This window comes from Salvelinus alpinus, chromosome 30 (genome assembly GCF_045679555.1).
Source record: "Salvelinus alpinus chromosome 30, SLU_Salpinus.1, whole genome shotgun sequence".
NCBI lineage: Eukaryota > Metazoa > Chordata > Actinopteri > Salmoniformes > Salmonidae > Salvelinus > Salvelinus alpinus.
Window position 1 is genome coordinate 28,526,332 of NC_092115.1, and position 26,038 is coordinate 28,552,369.

At 44.2% G+C, this 26,038-nt stretch overlaps 2 protein-coding genes across 3 annotated transcripts; one reads left to right on the plus strand and one right to left on the minus strand.

Annotated features, from left to right (window-relative positions):
* Positions 1-1,300: 1,300 nt before the first annotated feature.
* LOC139560443 (glutamine synthetase-like) lies at positions 1,301-4,451 on the minus strand. 2 transcript variants are annotated; one of them, XM_071377225.1, is made up of 7 exons: positions 4,265-4,451; positions 3,358-3,542; positions 3,005-3,166; positions 2,766-2,912; positions 2,525-2,652; positions 2,224-2,423; positions 1,301-2,026 (listed from the first exon to the last, which is right to left on the minus strand). In XM_071377225.1, exons 2-7 carry the CDS (start codon positions 3,521-3,523, stop codon positions 1,714-1,716), a joined length of 1,116 nt encoding a protein of 371 aa, XP_071233326.1. In that variant the 5' UTR covers positions 3,524-3,542; positions 4,265-4,451; the 3' UTR covers positions 1,301-1,713. The 2 variants fall into 2 exon arrangements, with proteins under 2 accessions (XP_071233326.1, XP_071233327.1); XM_071377226.1 differs by lacking the exon at positions 4,265-4,451 and having other exon boundaries at positions 3,293-3,433.
* Positions 4,452-6,840: 2,389 nt separating this feature from the next.
* On the plus strand, positions 6,841-26,000 carry LOC139560445 (regulator of G-protein signaling protein-like). The gene is made up of 18 exons (XM_071377227.1): positions 6,841-6,986; positions 11,338-11,502; positions 13,362-14,521; positions 14,671-14,733; positions 14,812-15,025; positions 15,136-15,243; positions 15,331-15,621; positions 17,633-17,750; positions 18,248-18,332; positions 18,518-18,647; positions 22,051-22,207; positions 22,370-22,508; positions 22,797-22,921; positions 23,081-23,217; positions 23,378-23,449; positions 24,030-24,105; positions 24,242-24,298; positions 24,398-26,000. Exons 1-18 carry the CDS (start codon positions 6,950-6,952, stop codon positions 24,474-24,476), a joined length of 3,213 nt encoding a protein of 1,070 aa, XP_071233328.1. The 5' UTR covers positions 6,841-6,949; the 3' UTR covers positions 24,477-26,000.
* The last annotated feature ends 38 nt before the right edge of the window (positions 26,001-26,038 follow it).

A 26,038-nucleotide genomic window follows, 5' to 3' on the forward strand; every position in this document is an offset into this window, starting at 1 on the left:
CATAACCCCAGGCATGCAGGAAATATCCTTACCGCATCTCAGAGAACCAGTCTTGTGAGGGACACCACTTACAACCTATTCCAGCCCTAACATCAAGTAAACACCTTTCAGAAATGATTTGCTGTGAATCCCAAGATGGGAACCGTACTCATTCAACAAAGAAATGTGCCAAAGAAATCAGTGCCAACAATGGTAGGCAGCTGCCTGTCACTTGGTGTTTAACTTGTCAGGCTATAAGTACCGCACTTTGGGTGTTGAGCAGGAACACGTGTAGAAGGGTCAGAGGTTACATGGGATGTTTTCTAGTCTTGTTTCCAGCCATGATACTATAAGCCCTGGTGGGAGAGGCTAGATGTTTACCAACTCAGCAGTCCTTTCAGTTGTAAATCTTCTACAGTACATGTTGCTGGAAAACATTCCCCAACACCATTGCATGAAAGAGCAACATGCCCAGCTGTAGCCCAATAGTCACACCATGTTAATTAAAGTTTATAAAAGGTACAGCCTGTATTTAGTTTACGCTTATGATCAGAATCATCTTGATTGAAAATGTATGTCTCCCTTGTGCACATGCTGGTGAGAAATATTTTAAGTCTAGTCCAGATTCAATTACTGTGATCATGTTCCTACACATCAATGCCAGAGAACACCCTGCATTGCTTGTTTAAATGTGTGAATTGCAATACAATCCAGAAACCATCCACCACACAAACCCTTTGACTAGGGGACTTGCAGTTTTGCAGGTTGGCTCTCAATGGGAATTATGTACAATGTGATTAATTTCCTCAAAGGAATTTCTATCAGCTTGGTTTCACTTCAGGAATACCTTGATTCTGCTATATCATTACATTAGTTCTACATGCAAAATGGGATGTGTTGACAGGCAGCTTAGATGTCTGGTCAAAAGACAAATTAGTTGGGGAAGATGTGTTCAGAATTGGACTGCCTGTTTAAACACAGCTGTTGGCCTTCAGTAAACCGGTTGAGACAAGAAACAAAGTCAGTTGTGATAAAAATGAAAGTTTAAATCAAAAGTTCAGCATATTCAGCTTTTACCAAATCATGTGCCAGAACAAGAAATCAGTTGACAAAGGATAAAACTCCTTCATGAGTCTCACAGGAACGCCACAAATGGTAAGACGGACCCAAATGGATAAGACAGGATTTGTAGCCAGACGTCTGAAGAATGTACAGTACAACATGATCCAGTAGTGTAAAATGTGAAAGTTGACATTTAAAAACACTTCCTACATAGTAACATTGAAATAGTGAGTTTTAAAAAAATCCATGTCAACGGGCATAAAGTACACAAACTAGCCATAGGTTTTATTAAGAAAATTACACATGCCGCCCAGCCATAGTCGTCAGTGTCCACATGTGCTTTAGTTTATTTCAGTTCAATAGACTGCAGGAAACGAGAGATCAAATGGGGATTTAAAAACAGTTAAATACTCCCCACTAGAAAAGACTCAAATGAAAGGGGAAGACAATGCCCTATCAGCCACCATCTTTCATGAAATGTTTTTTTTATGTTAAACAGATTTAATTCCATGTTAAGTTGACCAGCCAACTTTAAGCCATTTAGAAGGTTAGAATAATTTCAGTGAAATGACAACTACAGTACTAGTTGGACTTTTCAGCCATTTAGAAAATGAGAATGGAGAAGGGTGGTGGCGAAGGGGATTCAGTCCAGAGGTGTGGATCTAGTTAGATCTAGTAGTCCACAGGTTCGTCTCCTTCCTCGCTGAGCAAACAGGTGCGGATTATAGCCTCAGTCACGGCGTACGGGTCACAGTTGGCAGACGGGCGGCGGTCCTCAAAGTAGCCCTTCTTCTCCTGGCCCACGGTGCGAGGGATGCGGATGCTGGCACCGCGGTTGGCCACACCAGCAGAGAACTCGTGGATGTTGGAGGTTTCATGGTGGCCGGTGAGGCGACGGGCATTGTCAAGTCCCCCTTTAGGGTCATAGGCACGGATGTGGTAGCTATGCCTCTTCCCCAGTCTTTCAATGGACTCCTCAATGGCCCTGGAGCAGAGAGAAGGCGAGATTAGTTCATCACAGAAAAGCTCACAGGTGGTCACCACCATCTGCTTTGCCTTAAGAGCATTCTAATAAGTCTGGGTTTACTCCACATCCAAAAGCATACAGATGGGTGCAATTGAATAAATACGACTACTGATTAAACCTAGTATGAATGCATCTTCATATGATCCAGTACTCACTTCAACCCACCCTCTTCCCTCATCTCTTTTGTGCTGAAATTGGTGTGGCATCCAGCTCCGTTCCAGTTTCCAGGGATGGGCTTGGGGTCAAATGAGGCCACCACACCAAAGTCCTCACACACCCGGTGGAGAATGAACCTAGCTGCCCAAAGGTGATCACCCATGCTGATGCCTTCACAAGGGCCAACCTGGAACTCCCACTAGAAAGACAAAAACAGTGTTCACGTACATAAGTCTCATTGCATAGGATCAGCCATTAGACAAGCAAAAAAAATAAAAACATACATAAAATTGTGCTTACCTGTGCAGGCATGACTTCAGCATTGGTTCCACAGATCATGACCCCAGCATACAGGCAGGCTCTGTAGTGGGCTTCCACAATATCTCTACCGTAGGCCTTGTCAGATCCCACTCCACAGTAATAGGGACCTGTACACATAAGGACAGGGTTAGTTCAAGAATAGTAACCGCCACATTCAAAGTAATGCATCCGAGGAAGAAGTTTACATGGTCAGTCAAAGACCACTAAGAACAGTCTTTACCTTGTGGGCCAGGGAAGCCGTTGTTGGGCCAGCCGAATGGGTGTCCATCAGTGCCCAAAATGGTGTACTCTTGCTCCATGCCAAACCAAGGGACCTGGTTCTCAACCATGTCCATGACTTTATTACACGTCAAACGAAGGTTGGTTTCTGTGCAAAGAATTTACCTATATTAGACACTGAAGTAAAAATGGATTTAAAAAGCTTAGCTAGACAGATGCACACCAAGATTTAGAAGTTACCTGCAGGTTTGCGGTTGTACTTCAGCACTTCACACAGGACCAGTTTGTTGGGGTCTTTGCGGAAAGGATCTCTGAACATTGCAGAAGGAATCAAATACATATCACTGTTTGAGCCCTCAGACTGGTAGGTGCTAGAGCCATCAAAGTTCCATTCCGGCAGTTCTACAGAATTAAGGCAAAGAAGGAGTTAGTTTACTCAAGTCACTCAACAACTAGGTAGGCTAGGCTACAAAATTCATAAACCCCCTGGAACTTTACGTCAAATGTCAACCAACAACCATTGCTTACCTTCGATGGACTTGGGCTCCGAATCCAGCGTTCTGGTTTTACAGCGGACAACAACCATTGCTTACCTTCGATGGACTTGGGCTCCGAATCCAGCGTTCTGGTTTTACAGCGGAGTCCCTCTCCGGTTCCATCGATCCAGACATACATGATTTGGACTTTGTCTCCCTGAGGGAGGTCCATGTACTGCTGTTTGACAGGCTTACTCAGTTCTGCGCTGGAAGACGTAGCCATATTATTTGTTATAAAACACCTGGGAGATACAAAAACGTCAACCGATATGATGAGTTTACACGTCAAAGCCGCCACCTCGTTGACCACAATTGGAATATGTGTTGCATAACAGCTAACTCAGACAGGATTGCTCATTGTTCCAGAACTAATCAAAGAATGCATGCGAAGACACATCTTAAGCATTTTCTTTCATTGAAATCCATGGCAAGAGTCAAAACAGATGGTCCAAGTAGAGCAAATCTGACAAAAATACAAATTTCTGCCATATTGATCACAGCGTCTTAATCAGATGACCATTCCTGGATTGGTAGGCGATAGATCAACATAATCCATGTTACACTAGTTAATAAACCCATTTCCCAACAACATTTTATCATCCTCCTTTACGACCATCAACGACACCAACCTGTTGCGTCATTCCCAGAATACCCCCCACACCCCACACCCACTGGAGTCATGGCGACGCTATTGCATCAGACACTTCCTACATCAATTTACAGCACAATTAACCTAACACTACATTATAGAGAGGAAGTCAATAAATCAGCAAAGACACCACAAACTTCACTAAATCTGACTAAAGACAACCATTTCCAATGAAAGGACAAAGTGTCCCAATTGGAAACAAAACAAAAAGGTGCCTTCTACTTATCTGGAACGCGGAAATAACTAGGCTACAATAGAATAGGTCAAATAAGGGTAGACAGACAGTTTATCATAAGGAAAGAGGGAGTAAATTACCTGTAGAAAATAGAAATAAAAACGAAAGGACTGGCAGGTCCAATGTAATGTTGAAAAATGTTCCGATAGTTGTTCTCTCATTCTTTAGACTCTAACTCATGTTTCGGTTTAATTTATAACGTGAGAGCTGTAGCTCGGCGTCTATGATTGGTCAGAGAAAAAATATGTGTGTATTCCAAGGCGGTTGAAGCACACGAAGCTCGAACATTGGACGGGGTTCGAGGCGCAACGCCCTCTACTATAGTTAAAAAGCATTGCGTGACATTTTGTGAGACCGCTACAATGTATCAAGTACGGAACCCATTGTATCTAATGCCCTTCCTACACCATTACAAAGAGCAGAAAGCTTTAACTTTACAGTAATTACTAAAATGTCTGGAAATATATGCATATTTAAAGGCAATCTAGATTTAATGGGTACAATTTAAAAAACATAGCACTAAATTCCATCTCAGGGAAAATAAAACGCAGTCAAAAAGCCTCTCATCAGAAAAGATGCGCTGGCTGGCGGCAGCTATATTCCAAACGCCGCCCCGTGGTAAAAAAAAATTATATTGTGTATTAATGTACTCAGATGAACTAGAAGTCAAGGCCTATAATTTCCTACAATCAAATACCAATTACATATTGTTGAACTATTTCTTCATCTTAGAAAATAATACACTTGATGAAGAACCTTGGTATGCTATAGAAATTATTCACATTAATATTTGTAGGTACACATTTATCGTTTCTGGAAAATTGATCAAATCAGAGTTCCGCACAATGACATACTACAGGATGTTCATTTATGTACAGTATTGTTCGGGAGTAGCCCATATCAGATTCAGATTTAGATTGAGATAAGCTTTATTAGCATGAATGACAAAGCCACCGTTGCTAAAATGACGTGAGATAATGACAACAATAACAGTAAAAACGATTATAATTATTCTAATAAATAATAATAATAGTGATGGAGATTAGAGAAAGGGTGCAATATATAATGGTATATATCACAGGAGGCTGCTGAAGGGAGAACAGCTCATAATAATGTCTGGAACATAGCGAATGGAATGGCATCAAACACATGGAAACCAAGTGTTTGATTTTGTTAATATCCTTCCACTAATTCCGCTCCAGCCATTACCACGAGCCCCTCCTCCCTAATTAAGGTGCCACCCGCCTCCTGTGGTATACAGTATATCATATCATATGATATATCATATGTTCACTGTAGAGTAGCAGGACAAGCTACATAATCTCTTTGGCATTGAGGTATTGGTTTTCCATGAGGAGAGAGAGAGTGGAAGGTGAGTACAAAGTGTGAGTTGGTGTCAAGACAAAACATTCCAATTTCACCCAACAATGATACATTTGGAACTTTTGACATCTATGACATCACTTCAAGAATGCAAGACTTTAAAAAAAATGTCATGGTGTCCCTATAGGCCTGTTGTCATCTATATATAGACAACTACATCATTTTATCAGAACGCCATTGATCAGACAAAAGGGATGTCTTTTGGAAGTTTAAGATGCGAGGGTACACAACTCAAATGACACCAAGAACAGGTAGGTGGCTATGACTGATGTATGGCTTTACTCTATGAATGCTCATTTGGATAAGAAACAACATTTGAATTTCAAATGAAAGTTCATAATTTATGAACAGACTTTTGTCTATGGTCTATTTCTAGGAGGACAATGTGATAAAGCGCTTGCAGACTTTTTCAAGGATGACGTTTTTGTGGATTTCTTCAATACATTTCTGAATTTGCCAGTATGTACGGATTTCTTGTTAATCAACACTTTTGTAGATTCTTTATATCTTGGATACACTAATTTCTATAATGTTTATCTTGGCCTAGGTGTTTGGTCAGACTCCGTTATGTGTTCTATCCGAAAACAAGTGGTACCTTTGCCCTGAAATTCCACGCATCCAGGTAACCAAGCCATATTAGAAAAGTTAGTGAATTACTCACACTAATTTTGGTATACAAAACAATCAAATGTTCAACAAGATTACCACATTCAAGCTGATAAGTCAAATTGCTACTGACTAGCTTGTCATTCATTGCCATTGTAGGATGTGAGAAGAGGCGGATTCCTTGTATGGCTGAACGTGCATCGGTTTGTTTACTTCAAACAGACAGAGCTGTATAACTACTACTCCTTGTGTAAAGAGTTCCTGCAGTTTTCGTCATGCCAAGCTAAAGGTCAAGACTTAAATACATCAAACAGCAATTTCAGTGTTTGAAGTAGATCGGTTGAATGGATTGTTGTGCAAGAGTGTGCTTTTTTTCTGGTTAAGAGAATGTTAGGCAAAATCAATACAGGGATGATGGAGGTTAATACTCTTTAATATTCGTTTCCATCCAGAGAAAGACTATACAGCTGTCAATAAAGCCTTAGACAATGGTACACCCCGTAATAGTAGGCCAGGCTGTATTAAGTATTAGCAAACCATTTGAAGCATTGAGATAATATATAGGCATAGACCAAATGTATTGATCAGAGTATGTGTTGTGACCAGTGTGCAGTATATGAGAGGGAGGGACAAGGGAGGGGCAGGATGCTATGTAATTCTGTTTTATTCTAGTCTTCTTCTCATCTGTCCATTGTGCTATTCCCTTCTCAGAGGTGCTGAAGTGGACATTTGCAGACCAGTGGCTGCTGAAGAGATGCCTGGGCAGTGTGAGAGGGATGAGGCGCTTCTGTTCTTTTGTCAAAGGCACTCGTGGTACGTCTTTTTATTGTCTCTGAGATTATTTAGATTTAAGAAACTACTTAAATATATTTTATGGCCTTGAAAATGAGAAATGTAATTTCATAATACCCCTGAGATAGGAAGTTACTGAAATGTAAGCTATGTAATCAGTGGCCTTTGTTTGTTTCAACCACAAAGTGTGGCATTTGGTTTTGTGTGAGTTGTAGACTGAATTTTGCAGTAGCAAGTTGACTTTGAAAAGGTTAAAGAGGAAAAGTAAACATTTTAATACAGAGCTTTCAGGGTACAGGTAAAAATGCAAAGGCTAATAGCGCCAGAGGCTGAAAAAGCCAAGGCCAATAGTATGATGGTTGTAACGGCGTTCCTCTCTCTCTTCATAAGAAGAGGAGGAGTAGTGATCGAACCAAGGCGCAGCGGGTTGTGAATACATGACGAATTTTATTTACAAGACAAAACGAAACAAACTATACTTGATTAAACTAACAAAACAAATAAACGATGCAGACAGACCTGAACGACGAACTTACATATAACGTGAAGAACGAAACGAACAGGAACAGACTACATAAAATGAACAAACCGCAAACAGTCCCGTATGGTGCAAACATATACACAGACACAGGAGACAACCACCCACAAACAAACCTTGTGAACAGCCTACCTAAATATGACTCTCAATTAGAGGAACGCCAAACACCTGCCTCCAATTGAGAGCCATACCAGGCAACCCTAAACCAACATAGAAACAGACAACATAGAATGCCCACCCAAACTCACGTCCTGACCAACTAACACACAAAACTAAACAGAAAACAGGTCAGGAACGTGACATAACCCCCCCCCTCAAGATGCGTACTCCGAACGCATCACCAAAAAGTCCAGGGGAGGGTCTGGGTGGGCATCTGACCACGGTGGTGGCTTAGGCTCCGGGCGTGGTTCCCACCCCACCATAATCAATCCCCGCTTCCGTATCCTCCCCACAATGACCACCCTCCAAATAACCCCACCTAAATTTAGAGGCAACACCAGAATCAAGGACAGCTCTGGGACAAGGTAGCTCAGGACATAGGGATAGCTCAGGACAGAGGGATAGCTTAGGAGAGAGAGGTAGCTCAGGATAAAGAGGTAGCTCAGGATAGAGGGGCAACTCCGGACTGAAGGGCAGCTCCGGACAGAGAGACAGCTCTGGACTGAGGGGCAGTTCTGAATTACTAGCCGCTTCTGGCTGAGGGACAGCTCATGGCTGACTGACGGCTCTGGACGCTCATGGCAGGCTGACGGCTCTGGACGCTCATGGCAGGCTGACGGCTCTGGACGCTCATGGCAGGCTGACGGCTCTGGACGCTCATGGCAGGCTGACGGCTCTGGACGCTCATGGCAGGCTGACGGCTCTGGCCGCTCATGGCTGGCTGACGGCTCTGGCCGCTCATGGCTCTCTGACGGCTCTGGCCGCTCATGGCTCTCTGACGGCTCTGGCCGCTCATGGCTCTCTGACGGCTCTGGCCGCTCATGGCTCTCTGACGGCTCTGGCCGCTCATGGCTCGCTGACGGCTCTGGACGCTCATGGCAGGCTGACGGCTCTGGACGCTCATGGCAGGCTGACGGCTCTGGACGCTCATGGCAGGCTGACGGCTCTGGACGCTCATGGCAGGCTGACGGCTCTGGACGCTCATGGCAGGCTGACGGCTCTGGACGCTCATGGCAGGCTGACGGCTCTGGACGCTCATGGCAGGCTGACGGCTCTGGACGCTCATGGCTCGCTGACGGCTCTGGCTGCTCATGGCTCGCTGACGGCTCTGGCTGCTCATGGCTCGCTGACGGCTCTGGCAGATCCTGTCTGGCTGGCGGCTCTGGCAGATCCTGTCTGGCTGGCGGCTCTGGCAGATCCTGTCTGGTTGGCGGCTCTGGCAGATCCTGTCTGGTTGGCGGCTCTGGCAGACCCTGTCTGACGGACGGCTCTAGCGGCTCCTGTCTGGCGGGCGGCTCTAGCGGCTCCTGTCTGGCGGACGGCTCTGTAGGCTCATGGCAGACGGGCGGCTTTGCAGGCTCATGGCAGACGGGCGGCTTTGCAGGCTCATTGCAGACGGGCGGCTCAGACGGCGCTGGGGAGACGGATGGCTCAGATGGCGCTGGGGAGACGGATGGCTCAGATGGCGCTGGGTAGACGGATGGCTCAGATGGCGCTGGGTAGACGGATGGCTCAGATGGCGCTGGGTAGACGGATGGCTCAGATGGCGCTGGGTAGACGGATGGCTCTGGCCGGATAAGGCGCACTGTAGACCTGGTGCGTGGTGCCGGAACTGGAGGCACCGGGCTAAGGACACGCACCTTCATACTAGTGCGGGGAGCAGGGACAGGGCACACTGGACTCTCAAAGCGTACTCTATACCTGGTGCGTGGTACCGGCACTGGTGGCACCGGGCTGAGGGCACGCACCTCAGGACTAGTACGGGGAGAAGTGACAGTGTGTACAGGACTTAGGAGACGCACAGGTGGCTTAGTGCGTGGGGCCGGAACTGGAGGCACCGAACTGGATACACGCACTATAGGGAGAGTGCGTGGAGGAGGAACAGGGCTCTGGAAACGCACTGGTAGCCTAGTGCGTAGTGTAGGCACTGTAGGTACTAGGCTGGGGCGGGGAGGTGGCGCCGGAAATACCGGACCGTGCTGGCTCTCTTGAGCATTGAGCCTGCCCAACCTTACCTGGTTGAATGCTCCCGGTCGCCCGACCAGTGCGGGGAGGTGGAATAACCCGCACCGGGCTATGTAGGCGAACCGGGGAAACCATGCGTAAGGCAGGTGCCATGTATGCCGGCCCGAGGAGACGCACTGGAGACCAGACGCGTTGAGCCGGCCTCATGACACCTGGCTCAATGCCCAATCTAGCCCTACCAGTGCGGGGAGGTGGAATAACCCGCACCGGGCTATGCACACGTACAGGAGACACCGTGCGCTCTACTGCGTAACACGGTGTCTGCCCGTACTCCCGCTCTCCACGGTTAGCCTGGGAAGTGGGCGCAGGTCTCCTACCTGCCCTTCGCCCACTACCCCTTAGCCCCCCCCCAAGAAATTTTTGGGAGTTACTCACGGGCTTTTCGGGCTTCCGTGCAAGACGCGTCCCCTCATAACGCCGGTTCCTCTCTCTATTTTCCTCCGCTCTCCGAGCTGCCTCCAGCTGTTCCCAATGACGGTGATTTACTTTAGCCCATGGTCCTTCTCCGTTAAATATTTGCTCCCAACTCCACAAGTCCTGTATACTTGCCCGTTGCTCCAAATTACGCTGCTTGGCTCTGGATTGGTGGGTGGTTCTGTAACGGCGTTCCTCTCTCTCTTCATAAGAAGAGGAGGAGTAGTGATCGAACCAAGGCGCAGCGGGTTGTGAATACATGACGAATTTTATTTACAAGACAAAACGAAACAAACTATACTTGATTAAACTAACAAAACAAATAAACGATGCAGACAGACCTGAACGACGAACTTACATATAACGTGAAGAACGAAACGAACAGGAACAGACTACATAAAATGAACAAACCGCAAACAGTCCCGTATGGTGCAACCATATACACAGACACAGGAGACAACCACCCACAAACAAACCTTGTGAACAGCCTACCTAAATATGACTCTCAATTAGAGGAACGCCAAACACCTGCCTCCAATTGAGAGCCATACCAGGCAACCCTAAACCAACATAGAAACAGACAACATAGAATGCCCACCCAAACTCACGTCCTGACCAACTAACACACAAAACTAAACAGAAAACAGGTCAGGAACGTGACAATGGTAAAGCATGGCTAAAAGGCAAATGGCGCAAATTAAAATTATTCTTCTGAGTCTCAAGATTATATAGTCATTCTGAGTTATGTATATGCATCAGTACATATGTTGGTTGCTATGAAACTGATACAACTTTCAATTGAACAATGAGAACAATGAGACATTTGCTACTTTGGGAACAGAGTGAGAGATGTTCAGACAGTTTAAGATTGGATTGTCATGAGTTGAGCCCTCTGAGAAATCCATTTCCTGTGTGATCTAAGGCACAGATAAAGCTGAAAAACACTTGTATACTTTAGAGTATACCATTTTAAGTTATGTGTGACCAATTAAGCAGGTTACTCATGATATTATTGTAAGCAAATATGTGTGAGGATATGACATCTGGGTCGTCGTCGAGCTTTGTTATCTGGGTTGGCCCCCAAAATCCCCCTACAATCGATTAGTCTCCGCCCTCAACGAATGTTACTCCTCCGTCCTCAGTGTGTGTGTGTGTGTGTGTGTGTGTGTGTGTGTGTGTGTGTGTGTGTGTGTGTGTGTGTGTGTGTGTGTGCGCGTGCGTCTTGTGTACCTGAAGGAGAGGAGTTGGTGACGTTCTTTGTGAAAGTGGAGCGTCTCCTGCAGATACACTGGCAGCAGGATGGGAGCCAGAGGAACCGCTACCAGGCCCTGCTTACTGTCATCAAAGCTGTCCACCTCACTGAGGGCTCCAGCATCATGACCACCTGTCGCATCCCCTCTGGTAACACAGGAGGGCCTTCGTTCAAAATATCACCCTATTCCCTTTACTGTATATGACTTTTGACCAGAGCCCTATGAGCACTTGCCAAAAGTAGTACACTGTAGGGAATAGGGTGCCATTTGGGACGCATACAGGGGTTAGCCTACTGTTTATGTACAGTTGAAGTCAGAAGTTCATATACACCTTAGCCAACACTTTCTTTTAAGAATGTTAAGTCTCAGAATAATAGAATGATTTATTTCAGCTTTTATTTCTTTCATCACATTCCCAGTGGGTCAGAAGTTGAGAGGGAGGGACAAGGGAGGGGCAGACATACACTCAATTAGTATTTGGTAGCATTGCCTTTAAATTGTTTAACTTGGGTCAAACGTTTTGGGTAGCCTTCCACAAGCTTCCCACAATAAGTTGGGTGAATTTTGGCCCATTCCTGGCAGAGCTGGTGTAACTGAGTCAGGTTTGTAGGCCTCCTTGCTCACACACAATTTTTCAGTTCTGCCCACAAATTTTCTATAGGATTGAGGTCAGGGCTTTGTGATGGCCACTCCAATACCTTGACTTTGTTGTCCTTAAGCCATTTTGCCACAACTTTGGAAGTATGCTTGGGGTCATTGTCCATTTGGAAGACCCATTTGTGACCAAGCTTTAACTTCCTGACTGATGTTTTGAGATGTTGCTTCAATATATCCACATAACCTGTGCTTCACGGTTGGGATGGTGTTCTTCGGCTTGCAAGCCTCCCCCTTTTTCCTCCAAACATAACGATGGTAATTATGGCCAAACAGTTCTATTTTTGTTTCATCAGACCAGAGGACATTTCTCCAAAAAGTACAATCTTTGTCCCCATGTGCAGTTGCAAACCGTAGTCTGGTTCTTTTATGGTGGTTTTGGAGCAGTGGCTTCTTTCTTGCTGAGCGGCCTTTCAGGTTATGTCGATATAGGACTCGTTTTACTGTGGATATAGATACTTTTGTACCGGTTTCCTCCAGCATCTTCACAAGGTCCTTTGCTGTTGTTCTGGGATAGATTTGCAATTTTCACACCAAAGTACGTTCATCTCTAGGAGACAGAACGCGTCTTCTTCCTGAGCAGTACGACGGCTGCGTGGTCCCATGGTGTTTATACTCGCGTACTATTGTTTGTACAGATGAACGTGGTACCTTCAGGCGTTTGGAAATTGCTCCCAAGGATGAACCAGACTTGTGGAGGTCTACAATTTTTCTGAGGTCTTGGCTGATTTCTTTAGATTTTCCCATGATGTCAAGAAAAGAGGCACTGAGTTGGAAGTTAGGCCTTGAAATACATCCACAGGTACACCTCCAATTGACTCAAATGATGTCAATAAGCCTATCAGAAGCTTCTAAAGCCATGACATAATTTTCTGGAATTTTCCAAGCAGTTTAAAGGCACAGTCAACTTAGTGTATGTAAACTTCTGACCCACTGGAATTGTGATACGGTGAATGATACGTGAAATAATCTGTCTGTAAACAATTGTTGGAAAATGACTTGTGTCATGCACAAAGTAGATGTCCTAACCGACTTGCCAAAACTATAGTTTGTTTAACAAGACATTTGTGGAGTGGTTGAAAAACTAGTTTTAAGGACTCCAACCTAAGTGTATGTAAACTTCCGACTTCAGCTGTATATTGCATTTTGTGACATATTGTTGTTAAATGGCGATATTATAGTAGGCTTGTGGAATGTATACCAACAAAGTAAACATGGATACTATACAGTACATAGTTTAAACGTGTTTCACGGTATGTAAGCACCATTATGTCATGCCATGTCACCATCTGTACCACCATGACACACTATTAACCACCATGATACCTCTTTTGATACCATGGTTCTCCTCAGAGGGTTTGTTGAAGATCTTCTCAGGGAGTGACCCTGGTGGGATGGATCAGATTCTGTATGAGATGAGGTCCAAAGCCTTATGCCGTCTTCAGTCCTACTGGCTGCCCCAGTACCTCTGCTCCTGTAAGCTCTCCATCACCAAACTGAAAGAGTGTGCCTCCATCGTCAAAGAGTACGAGGACATTGCCTCTAACCTCACCCTGGTAGAGAACCCGGCTCTGCTTGACCCACTGGGGTGGAGTTTGGGCTCGCCACCATCAGAGGGCCCTACAGTGACCCGGACCTACTGCTCCAAAGTCAGGAAGAGGCTGCTGTGGAGGGCCCATCAGAGGCCTGGGACAGGACTTAGGGTTGGGGCAGCAGGGATGCCTGATGGGCCGGCCATGCAGCAGTGGTTGCCCATGGCCGGGGACGGAGACCAGGGAGAGTGTACCAATATAGTGCACTACATGAGCAGGCATGGGGAGGAGATTGTGGTTGGTGGTGACAAGACACATGGGGGCAATGGCAAAAGGGAGGGCAGAAGCAAGAGAGGAGGAAGTGGGAGCTCAAAGAGAAGTACCAGTACTCCTCTCCTCAGAAAGGTGAGCTCTGCTAGTCTTGGGCCCAGAACTGGCCCTGTCGTGCCCATACTCCCATCCAAGAGCCTGTCCAGTCTGGACAGCAGCAGCACTGACCCCATCATCCCCCCTCACGCCTGTATGGAGACCCCCATCTGCCACCTTCCCTCCATCACCACCACCCCTGTCACCCCTACTCCCGCTCCTCCTTCCAGACCGGTCTGGGGAACACTACACTACGATGAGCACCTCTCCCTGGCCCTGTCCGCTGATGCTCTTGCTGGGGGTCCCTATGAGAATTTCCTGAGGGTCAGTGGCCAGGGGGTCATGCTGCACCACCTGGGACTGTGGCAGGAGCTGGATGGCTTCCTCAACCTCCTGCTCAAGATGGAAGATGGCCCCTCCAAGGCTCTGAGACAGGTGCTGGCTAGAAAGATCATGGCTGTGTACTTGAGTGATGCGTTGCAGTGTGTTAGTCGCCCTGAGGGTGAGTGGTGCACCACCTACCTGACCAAATCCACCGTCTGCCACCTCATAAACCTCCTCCCCTCTGGCAATGTGATGCCCTGGATCTACACGGCCAAGCAGGAATTATGCCAGGTGGGTGTTAAACCTTTTTTGACTGCAGTATGTGGTGGACAGCAAAGTGAGAACATGGAAAGTCGGTTTATTATTTATACTTCTCACTCCTTGATTACAAAGTCATGTATTCAGTGTCAGTACAGTTTTCCCTCTTTCCATTTGAGCAGATTCTGGGTCCCACCTACAATGCATTTCTGGATGAAGAAGACAAAGTCCTTCTCTTCTATCTGGTAACCAACTATTTTCTAATCTGATTATTAGTATAGTGGAACTGTAGTTTTACTCCTCGCTCCATCGTTTTCTCTCAGTTCACTCAGAATGAGGTCAAGGGGAAAGTGAGTCATAGAGCTACAGCGCCCTCCAGTGCTTTCACTGCGCCAGAGCAGCAGGTGAGGAGGATGAGGGAGGCTTTGGCCCTCTGTCAGGCCTGCGCTGAGCCTCTCACTGAGGAGACCTGGGCCCTGCTGCCCCTAGAGGACGTCAGGACAGGAGGCTCTGTTCACCTGCACTACAGAAAGACCAGTAAGAACTAACTGGTTGTAGAATAAGTACTATACTCTACAGACAAGAGTTGTCCTCCTCTCACCATTTGGTGTAAAATAGAGGCATGTATTTTTCTCCTCACGTCTCAGATCTTTATGACCTTCCATTTGAAACCCTGGCTGAGAAGTACCCCAAGGTGGCTGTGGAGGCAATCAGTAAAACTCATAGACTCTACTATGGCTGGAAGCCAGTACAAGGTATGATACAAATTACATTCAAACTTTTCCTATCACCTTCAATGATTAATAAGTCAATGAAACATAACAATAAAATGTGTCCTTCAGAGGAGACAAAGAAGCCAGTGGTGACATCCAGTCCTAAGAAGTCATTCCACCTGATGAAGGACAAGGACCACAGCTTTGCCGAAAAACCATCCATGAGACCAAGGTTTTTAGAGGAGGTGATGAGAAGTCCCACCAACCTGGACTTCTTCAAGCGTTACCTAAGGGCCTATGATGCTCACGGAGCTCTGAACTTCTACCACGAGGTGGACAAACTGCGGCACGTCGACAGCCTCCTCCAGAAGACCAAGATCAACAGCATCGTGTCCCGCTTCCTCAGACGAGCAGACGCTAGTAACTACACTGAATAGATTATAATAGACTAATTTGTCCTCTAAGAAGGAAACTATTTCCCTGCCTTATAGGTTAATGAATAATCAGATTGACTTTGTTTCAGATATACAGTAGGCAATGTTATGTCACTATATGCATCACACTCGGCGCTCAACTTAAATCAAAGCCACACTCTCCTGTACAGTATGTGCGCTCGAGTTAGCCTAGTTATGATATGCGCATACCACAGTAGTTAGCCTACTCCTTTTAAACATGTGTAGCCAGCCTGGTCTACTAGATTAGATGTAACAAAGTAAATGTAAATCCGTGACACTCAAATTAGTATGATATGTTATGTTTGGTATGGTTACATAAGACAGAAGGTTACTTAAGGCAAAAACTAAGGTTGCGTGTTCGAATCTCATCACAGACAACTTTACCATTTTAGCTAATTACAAATTTTGCAACTACTTTTTAGCCACTTTGCAACAACTTAGCATGTTAGCTAACCTTTGCTTAACCATTTAACCTAACTCCTAACCTTAACCCTAGCTAGCGTAAGCCACTTAGCTAACTTTAGCCACAACAAATTGGAATTTGTAACGTATATACAAGTTTTGCAAATTCGTAACATATTGTACGAATTGCAATTCGTAAAATATACTAATTGGAGTGTCCAGCATTTATGTTAACTATGTTACGCCTTCCCCTAAGTCCAGGTTAGTGTAGCCTACAACTGCTCAATACTCTTCATTGCCAACAACAGTTAACCCACTGTTTTTAAACAAGTGTAGCCAACAACAGCTAAATACTCTTTATTGCCAACAAGTTTTCCAGTTATCTGTGTAGCTCCAGTGAAATTATTTTCTTTCAATTTGTGCATTTATTTTTGTGTTTATCACGTGGTTGTTGCTGCTTCACTGAGCTCCACTCCACACATCCTCTCTGCGTACACCCTCATTTGATTCAGAAGCACGCAACCCCTTTTCCCAAGGGCTCTGTCATTTTGTCAATTTATTATTTGTTTAATGAGATCTCTCATATTAAAAATGTATACAGGTTAGATTGAAAAAGGCCTGTGAATATGATGTGGTGTTATGCTAGTCTACTTCTGCACATTTGTGTCGTCTTCAGCTTGTAAATTAGGTTTCAACCAGTGAATTTGTTATGTGCACCCCTGCTTGTTGATGCAATGGTTTTGCACAGGGATTGGGCTCAAGGTATTTCTACCTGGCTTTACCAGTGATCTGTATGCTCTGAAGGGGAGAATATCTGTATGTGGTTAGGCTGCATTTTGTCTTGACAGTGCCCATAGCCTGTTTCCTACCAACCAAATCCTCATTTAGTAGGCCTATATTGAGTTTGTAAGGGGAAAGCATATGACTGTCCACATTGTTTGTTTTTGTAGGCTAAGTGCTTGTGCATATTTTTGGGGCTATTATTATGTAGGTCTACCTCTGCTACCACTTCTACCATTTTGTTAATAAAACCCACACTTTTTACACCTTATCCTTTGCCTCCTGTCTGCCTACTAGCTGATGGGACTAAAGTCAAACGTCTTTCATCTTTAGCCATGATAGCCGTTTATAACAGGATGCTATTTAGCCATAGCCTAAGAAGCAGATTTTCGACCAACCCTTACTTGACAATACTTTCTTAATTCTCGGCTTGGAAGTCCCCGGTGTCTTTTATGAACGCCAAGTCAAGAATGAAGAAAGTAAGCCCTATTGCCTATATATCACAAATCTGCTGCTTACGGCTAAATAGCAGCCTTTTATCAACTGCTATCACAGCTAATGAAGAAAGCCTTTTAATCCCATCAGCTGCCTGCCTACAGTACCTTCCCCTTGAGACCCAGTCCCAAGGTCAGCCAGAGGGCGCTATTAATCCTGCCGTCGTTTGACCTCTAATAGCACCCTCTGGTGGCCCTTGCGGCTGCTTGAGACCGTAAATCACGTCTGCCTTTCCACACACTAAACCCAGCATATTATTAACAAACATAATTTAAATCCCCGTCTGTCTGTCATTGTAGAGGATTATCTTCAGTGCAGCGCCAACCTCATCTCTCAGATCCCCAAGATGAGATATGTTTCTCCCGACATAATTTTTGCAGCTCAGGATCTGGTTATCAAATCTCTGGAGGCAACCTGGTACTGAACCTTGATAAGTGATCCCAACTTATTTATTACAGCAGTTTATTATATTATGAGTTCATTTTAAATACCTCTTCTTATTAATACTACTCACCACATGTATGTCTGGGAATTTTTGCTATCTTTAGACTCTATCTGCAGTGTGCAGGACACCTGCCTTTTACAATGTGTAGTTGGATCATAACATGTCCATAAAACATGCATATTTTCCAACAGATGTTTTACTGCACGGCTTCAAAGCATTAAGGTTTAATGGACACAGATGTTATTTTGTTGGACAAAATTGTGGTGTGCTCTTTTGTACAAAGTAAAAATGTTGTATAATTTATTATGTATGGTGCAGCAGCAGTGTAGCAAAACAGTAGGATGTTCTATACAACAATGTTTTTCTAAACTATTACTCCAAATATGGATTCATTCTAGAATGTACCGCCAAAAAATATGAATAATTTAAAAAAAAATGTGTATTTATTGTGGACCTTATACTTCTGCAGGTTCAAAAAGTATCAAGATTCCTTTCCTCCTTGTACCAATATTACTGACACCAGCACAAGAACCGTCGTCCTTACAAACAAACTAGTGAGTGGTCACCACTTTACCATAGCCGAATACCGACAGAGTTAGATGAATCTGTGCTAGCTGGGACATATGTTCAAACTTAGAATCTACTACTGCCCTCAATTCCTAATGTGGCACGTATCGTCTATATTTCTATAAGGTTAACTATTCTGTTATCACAAAATTCGTTCCTCCTTTTCTTATAGAAACATGTGTGGAGCGTCTTCTCCAGGTTCATCAAAAGCATCTGTAAATTCCGACATGCCATGAAGGACATTCTGACCAGAAGCAAGTTTGAGGGCTACCTCAGACACAACTGGCAAGACTTCTCTCTAAGTAAGTTCCCCTGTTTAGCTTAACCATTCCAGTATTTTACTCGTGATGTAGCTGATGTTATTAGGGCTAGACTCTGGGTGTCTTTCAACAGCATTTTATCCTCCGTCGCCCACGTAACGTTAGTAACATGGTGATGGTGTTCTGGCACTCTAACGACAAGGAGGGTCTCTCCCTCCTAACATTGGCTCATAGTGGATAAACGAGTGCATCAGTGGCCAAGCACAAACTCTACGCATTTCCTCCTGTAGTCGTTGGTTCTTGTTCCCCAATGGCCCAAGAAGCCATGGTTCTCGGATATCATTCGCTTGTTGGGCGGAGATCCGTGGGCACCCCCACTACACGCTTATCGTCTCGGGCACAGTGGGGGAGGGGGTTCTGTTGGTCTCAGGGCATTTCGTATTATTCTGTATGTAAATCAGAGACAATCCATTTAGTATATCTTTCGTATGGTATGTATTAATTTGTGGATGTCCATCACCCAATTCGTATTTTATGTTACGAATTCTAGCTAGGTGGCTAATAGGTAGCCGCTTGCTCGCTAACGTCAGCTAGGCAAGGGGATAGGGTTAAGTGTTAGTGGAAGGGTTAGCTAAAAGGGGTACGGTTTGAGGAAAGGTTAGCTAACACGCAGAGTAGATCAAAAGTAGTAAGTAGGTGAAAAGTAGCAAATTAGATCAAATTGTCCGTGATGAGATTCAAACTCGCAACCTTTGGGTTGATAGACATTCGCGTTATATGCTCACCCCAACCATACCAAATGTAACATCATACTAAATGGAGTGTCTCGTATTTAGATACAGAATATTACAAAATTCTCTGAGACCGGGTTGAGAGAGTTGGGGTCTGGATGGCCGGAGCTTTACCTCCAAATGTATTTTAAAGGCGGTTGGCATCCAATTTGTTGCATTATCGCCACCTACTAGACTGGAGTACAACTCCCTTATACTTTACTTGAAAAAGAAAAAAATACGAAATAAATACCCTACCATCTAACACTACACTCACTAATTTCAAAATTATATAAAATACAATTAACACCCCCCTACTCCACTAATTAAATCTTTTTTTTCCTACCTCATGCCATCACCCTGAAAGGATGGGACATCACCACTTAACACATCCAGTAACTCTTCTGCTGTCAAGTCTCGCACACCCAAATGCCTCTCTGCAGCTGCCACCACAACCTCAATTTTCTGAGACTTCCGATCCATCCCTGCAGTACAATTGATAACCATTGCTATAAATGCTAAAAATCCAAATTTACTGAAACTTAATTCACTTTTTGGCCTATCCCTCTGTACTGGTATATCTCTACTACTCTTACCACTCCTCCCCCTTAACCCACCATCCTCTACTTTCTTCACTGCCTCAGCATATGACAACTTCTGCACTACTCTAACCCTGGAAACCTCAACCTGCCTCTCTCGCACGGGACATTTCTGATCCTCAGCTCCATGGGCACCCCTACAATTAATACATACCACTACTTTCCCCAATACTACACATTCCTTTGTCTCATGCCCTTCTGCACATTTCTCACACATTGGACCCTCCCTCCTACACACTGCTGCCACATGTCCATAAGTTTGACACCTGTAACTTCGTAATGTATTCGGCACATACGCTCGTACAGGATAACTTATATATCCTAACTTCACTTTGTCAGTCAAACACTCAACTTCAAAACTCAAAAGAACAGACAAGGACTCTTCTATTTCCCCGCTCTTGCCACCCTGTCTGCGTCGCATCAAACGACAAGCATCACATACACCGGGAATCTTTGCCCTCAGCTGGTCAATGTTTATATCTATTGCTACCCCAGTTATCACTTCTTTCATTGGTGCCCTTTTCTGGAGAACGAAACAATTCACTTTTCTTGCCCCCATTCATTTTACTTTCTTCCTCTGCCCAGGCATGCTCCATGGAAGGATTGTGTGCATTTAAATGGTGTGCATTTGAACTCTGTTCTATTGTGGGCATTTTTTATGTTTCCACAGGAACTTTTTTGTTCAGGGTCGTTCATTCTCCACTTTGAAAGTGTAGATGCTTCCCTACTCATGGCTTTAGCTTCGGCTAAGCGCATTGCGTTTTCCCATGCATGATCCGTGACTCTTTACGTACTCAGCTAGCTATCCCCTTCTAGCTTCTCCCTTTTCCCCAAACTTATTTGGACCGCGATGCCACCATGTTAAAAAAGTGATTTAATCAATGGCCATTGTTTAAAAAAATGATTGGGGCTATGGTAGTCTATAACAGATCAGCCTGAGTACTTTTGTTTTAATTTTATTTCAGAGTTTCTCTCGTGCTACTCCATTTTCAAATCAGGTGACCCCACATAGGTTCCTGATGCCTAGTTAAATAAAAAAATAAACATATATATATTTTTTTTTATAAAAATAAAAATCTAGTTTGGAAACACTGTCCTAGTCCGGTGGCGTCATGCCTATAAGGGGCACAGGGGCACGTGCACCCTCAGATCTGTCTTGTTCATTTTTATTCATTTATTTTTGTAATACTACTAGCCACATTTGTATGAAGTTGGCTTTAGCTAGCCCAGATACAGTAGGTTCCCAATCTCCCAACCTCATAACTAGCTACCAAGAAGACATTTCAGGCTGTCAATCAAGTTAGAGTAGCTAGCTTGTCTAACTATCTTAGCTGGCATGCCTGCTGGCAAGGTTGGTAGACTTTAGAATAGCAAGCAATACCTAAATGTACTGAATAAGACTCGCATTCTTTTCAATTGTTTACCCAGATTTTAGCAGAGATGCGGAGAACCATATTTAGTTTCTTAAAAAACAAACAGTGGTCTGGAGGTTACAGACAGTTCAAGAGGTATGCTTAGATATGCAGAAAAATCGACATATTTTTTTTACATATAATTAAGCATAATGATTATGGCTATAGATTGCAGCAAAAAGCTGTTTCAGGTGTTTAAAAAATTCTAAATTCTCCAACTTACTCGCCCCTCTCCGGACCACCTACCAGCCATTCTCACGTATTTTGTACTCCCTCAGATTATTGGGCTGCATGACACTCCTGCGCTAGTGTGACCAGCTTTTTTGTCTGTCCAGTCCGCGGGAAAGCTTTTTTAGCAACATCTCTTCCACAGGAGTATGGAGGCTATCTCGCTGGCATATAGCAGCAAGAAGCAGGAGTTTTCTAGTGGAATACTATGCGGTGTAGTGGGCGTCATTTAAGGGATTGACTGTTAGTGATATCTGTGTGGAGGTGAGCTGGGCATTACCCCACACTTTGGTGAGGTTTTATAGCTTGGATGCCACTATTTACTCTGCAGTTCACAGTTAGCTCTCAAGAACCCAGTTTACAGCTGCCCCCCATTGGGTTCTCAGCCGATGGTACTGGTTCCTTCAGGATACATTCATAACTTTACGTTTCTCAGAGTACATGCCATCAATGGGGAGCCGGCAAATTGAATCTGTTGACCTGTGCTCGGAGGAGGTAGACTCGTCCCACTTGAAGAGGCGAGTCATCAACCACAAACTGATAACAGTCGAGTTCCTTGTCAACGATCTGTCGTTCTACCTGGAGACAGAGAGGTGACTTTTGATTAATCTATTATAATTTCCTAAACTGAATATTGAGAGCATTTGTGATTTAGTTACTGGATGGGATGTTTTTCTGGTTTGCCTACTCACCTGAAATGCATCATTAACTAACAAAGGAACTATATTTGTGTGTCTGCTGTGGTGCTGTATTAGTTTCAGGAACATGGCAGACTCGGGCACTATGATGGCGTCCGCGGGCATGTATGGGGAGAATGACAATGCTCTGCTACACCAGAAAGCAGAGATGATCATCAAGCTCTTTCTCAAGTCAGAGATCTCTCCCAGACTGAGGGTATGGTTTCTAACTAACTCATCCACTGACTGTATCTCACCCCTCCCGGCCCCCCTGACCTCCCACAAGAACAGTCTTAACATATTAGAGCTGAGTGATAACATGTGTGAGATATTAAGCTTGCTCTTTACATTACAATTCAAGGTGGCTGATATTAAATTCAAAACTCATGAGAACATAGACTCCAGTTGGATATTTTTATAATTTCATAATTTTAAATACTTTATCCATCTCATGATTCTGATCTACCGGTATCTGATAGTGTGTCCTCATTGTCTTATTTTACAGGTTAACATAGCAGAAAGTGCCAGGGATTCCATCCAGCAGGCCTTTGCCATGGGCAAGGTGGACCGAGGGCTCTTCCATGAAGCCATCATGGCTGTCTTCCCTAACCTCATCTTCTGCTGGAAAAAGTGAGTGCGTGGGCAACACCTCATCCCAAGTGTGCCCAGCACCTTCTAAAACTCTCCCAACCTTTTGCCCACAGGACTGATAAATTATGACTAAAGTCAAAAGTCTTTCCTTACCAAGGGATCTTGTACTATCCGATGATGACTGTGCTTGCCTTGCAGATTCTGTAGCCAAAAGGTAAAAAAAGGTGTAGTCGGAGATAATTCTACGAAAGAAGACTCCACAGAGCTTCATGACTACCTCCATCCCTTCAACTCTGACTGGTACCGGAAGGTACAAACTACCATGTCCATGACGGGTGAGTCCTGAGGGATGTTATTTCAACACAGTTCCTCATATAAAATGATGAACCCTTATAGAGCTAGGCTTACGTAACGCAGTGGAAAGTATGCAGTGGTGTGTTTGGTATAATCTGTTTTTCAAAGTTCAATGAGATGTTCCTCTATCTCTGTCCACAGACGATTACACCACCCTTAGGTTTACTGTGCATGATGGTCTCAATCTGGTCCTCCCTCAAACCAGACTAGAATGTAAGAAATTTCCCTCGCCCATAATTGTGCAATACTGTGGGTTATGTGTTGCATTGTGAGGGGCGGTTCTAGCCTTTTGAGGGCCCTAAGAAAAATAGTTTATTTCCTGCAATTCCATTTTGCCATGACTTATACCATGTTCATTATATCTGAGTGAGAGTGACTAACAAAATCAATGGGGGCCCCCTGGAGGTCAGGGCCCCTGGGTACGTGCCCTGCGTGCCCTGTCGGTATTCGGCCATGGTTACTACAATTTTAGATAACTGGCTAGACTAACTTACCAATCCAAAATTGTTAGCTGACACGGCTAATTGAGTGACTGTCAGTGGCTGACAAAATAAGAGAAAAACTGCTCGTACACAACCAAATTTCAAATTTGCGTATTCTGCTATTCTAACTCTCAACAGTAAGTTGAGACCCCGACTGAGTTCCAAAAAACATAGTGTTTTTTAAATGTATTTATACATTTTTGGGGTCGTGCTCTCCCTAGCGGCCAGGCGCCCTAAGCGACCGCTAATGCTTGGAGCCAGCCTTAAGTGTCATACAGTACACTGACCTGTCTGTTATGTTTATTCTGCAGTGTGTGCCAGTGTTCTCAGCCCTGCCAAGAGCCCCATGGCTAGGCGGAGATCTGTCTCTACGCCTGCCTCCTCCGAGTAAGTTCTAAGTTCCCGACCAACTGTCATAAGGTAGTGTTGACCCATGCTGTTTACAGTTCAGTTGTCTCTCTGGGTTTTTATTGTCTGAAGTACTTACCTGTACTTACTGTGCTTCTCTAATAAATTCTCTTAGATTTCCACAACTGGAGGTGTCCAACCAACGCAGAAGGTCTATTGGTCCCTTTCTCAGGTAAGCCTATTAATGCACCTCATAGACCTTAGTGGTACATATATATTACAGTATTGCAAGATCTAAGAACTAAATCCATTTTGTTTTATGTCGTTGTAGTCCTCAAACATCTCTGCCTCATTCTGACCTTACCCACTCATCTTCGGGATCCTTGCTCTCAAAAATCAAGGAGGACTAGTCTATCTTTTGATAATACAAATAAACACCATATATTTTCTATGTAAAAGTTGCATCAAGTTTATTTCCTTCAAATGGATAGTCAGGACAAGTCAGCACAAACAGCCACACTACAGATGTGAATGTGGAAAGCCTTTTTAAACATGTCTGATCATTCACCAGAAGGGGGAACCACTGACCAATACCGAACACTGCTATCAGATCTATTATGGCGATGACATAGATTATTTGCCATATAGATTTTTAGCATGTTACGAAAAAGTCGCAAAATTGTTTTGGTAGTAATGCCTCCCATTCCATTAGTAAGAAAATACATCAACTTTAGTCAAACGTTTTTGGCCGACTGTGTGTTGTCTCATCCAGGACAATAATTGCTCTACGGAGCTCGGTCCTCTTTGTCTCAGGAGATCCAGAGGTTTGTCTGAGGCTAAGATGAGTAGGGACAAAGCATTAAGAGAGGTTCACTTTCCATACAGGTCTTTCATCCATGACACTCACCCTTCCCCCAACCTCGCCAACTGCACAGACTAGGTCCTCTCCTTCCTCTCAAAAAACCTATCCCCTCTCTTCTATCAACCCTCCATCCACCTCTCTCTACCTCTACCACCTCAACACCCGTTGTCCCGTGTCTCTCACATATCATTGTCTGGCGGTCCTCAGGACCTGTTTAACCCCAGGATAGGAGTCCACCTTAAAAACGTACAAGGCTTACAATGTGTCTCTTAGCTTTAAATGTCCTATGCATTATATCACTATGCCAATGACCCAAAGTCTTCTCCTGTGACATGTCACCACTAGAGCTGTAAAGCTAAAGGAGTCTTTTGGGATTCTGCTTCCTTAAACACTTTATTTGGATCATCAATAACCAAAGACTACATACATTAATTAATATGGCATCATTAAATACTATAAATTGTACTTCATTCAGTGCCGTGACTCAGATCACAAAGTAGAAGATTTTCAGCATAACATTTGTTTTATATTGTGGTACACTCAATATAAAACATATAATTTGTATGGTACATACTCGGAACTGAGTTTACGATGTGAGTTTTGAATGAAGACACTGAGATTGATTTCCCATGATGCTTTGCCCTCCTCTTCTGTCAATAATGGAGCCGCTGACGGAGAAAGAGACTCAGTGCTATAGGCATCATGGGTTATATTTAATCCAGCTTTGCTCTTCTTTGGGATAATAACTTTTTTGCTTCATTCCGGGCCTTGCCTGTCAGCTTGACATAGCAATATCTCCCAACTGCACTGTTTCATAGTCGGTTTCATTTATTTCAAAACACCATTTCACACCCTGCTGGCTTCCGCTAGGTATTATACAGCGTTTGGGGAGAGGGCTGCAGGTTGAATGGTGACAGAGACGGTGTCTCTTCCTGTGAAAAAGAAGTTAATGTTGTAAATGGCAGATGATATCAAGTGTTTTTTTTCTCCCCATCATTTCTGGGGTGTTTTCTGTTCGTCTCTTATATCCTTGTTGGCTGTCAAGACTTGATAAAATATTTCTTGCCCCTCATTTTGTCTGCCGTTATTGTTGGATTTTAGCATACACCG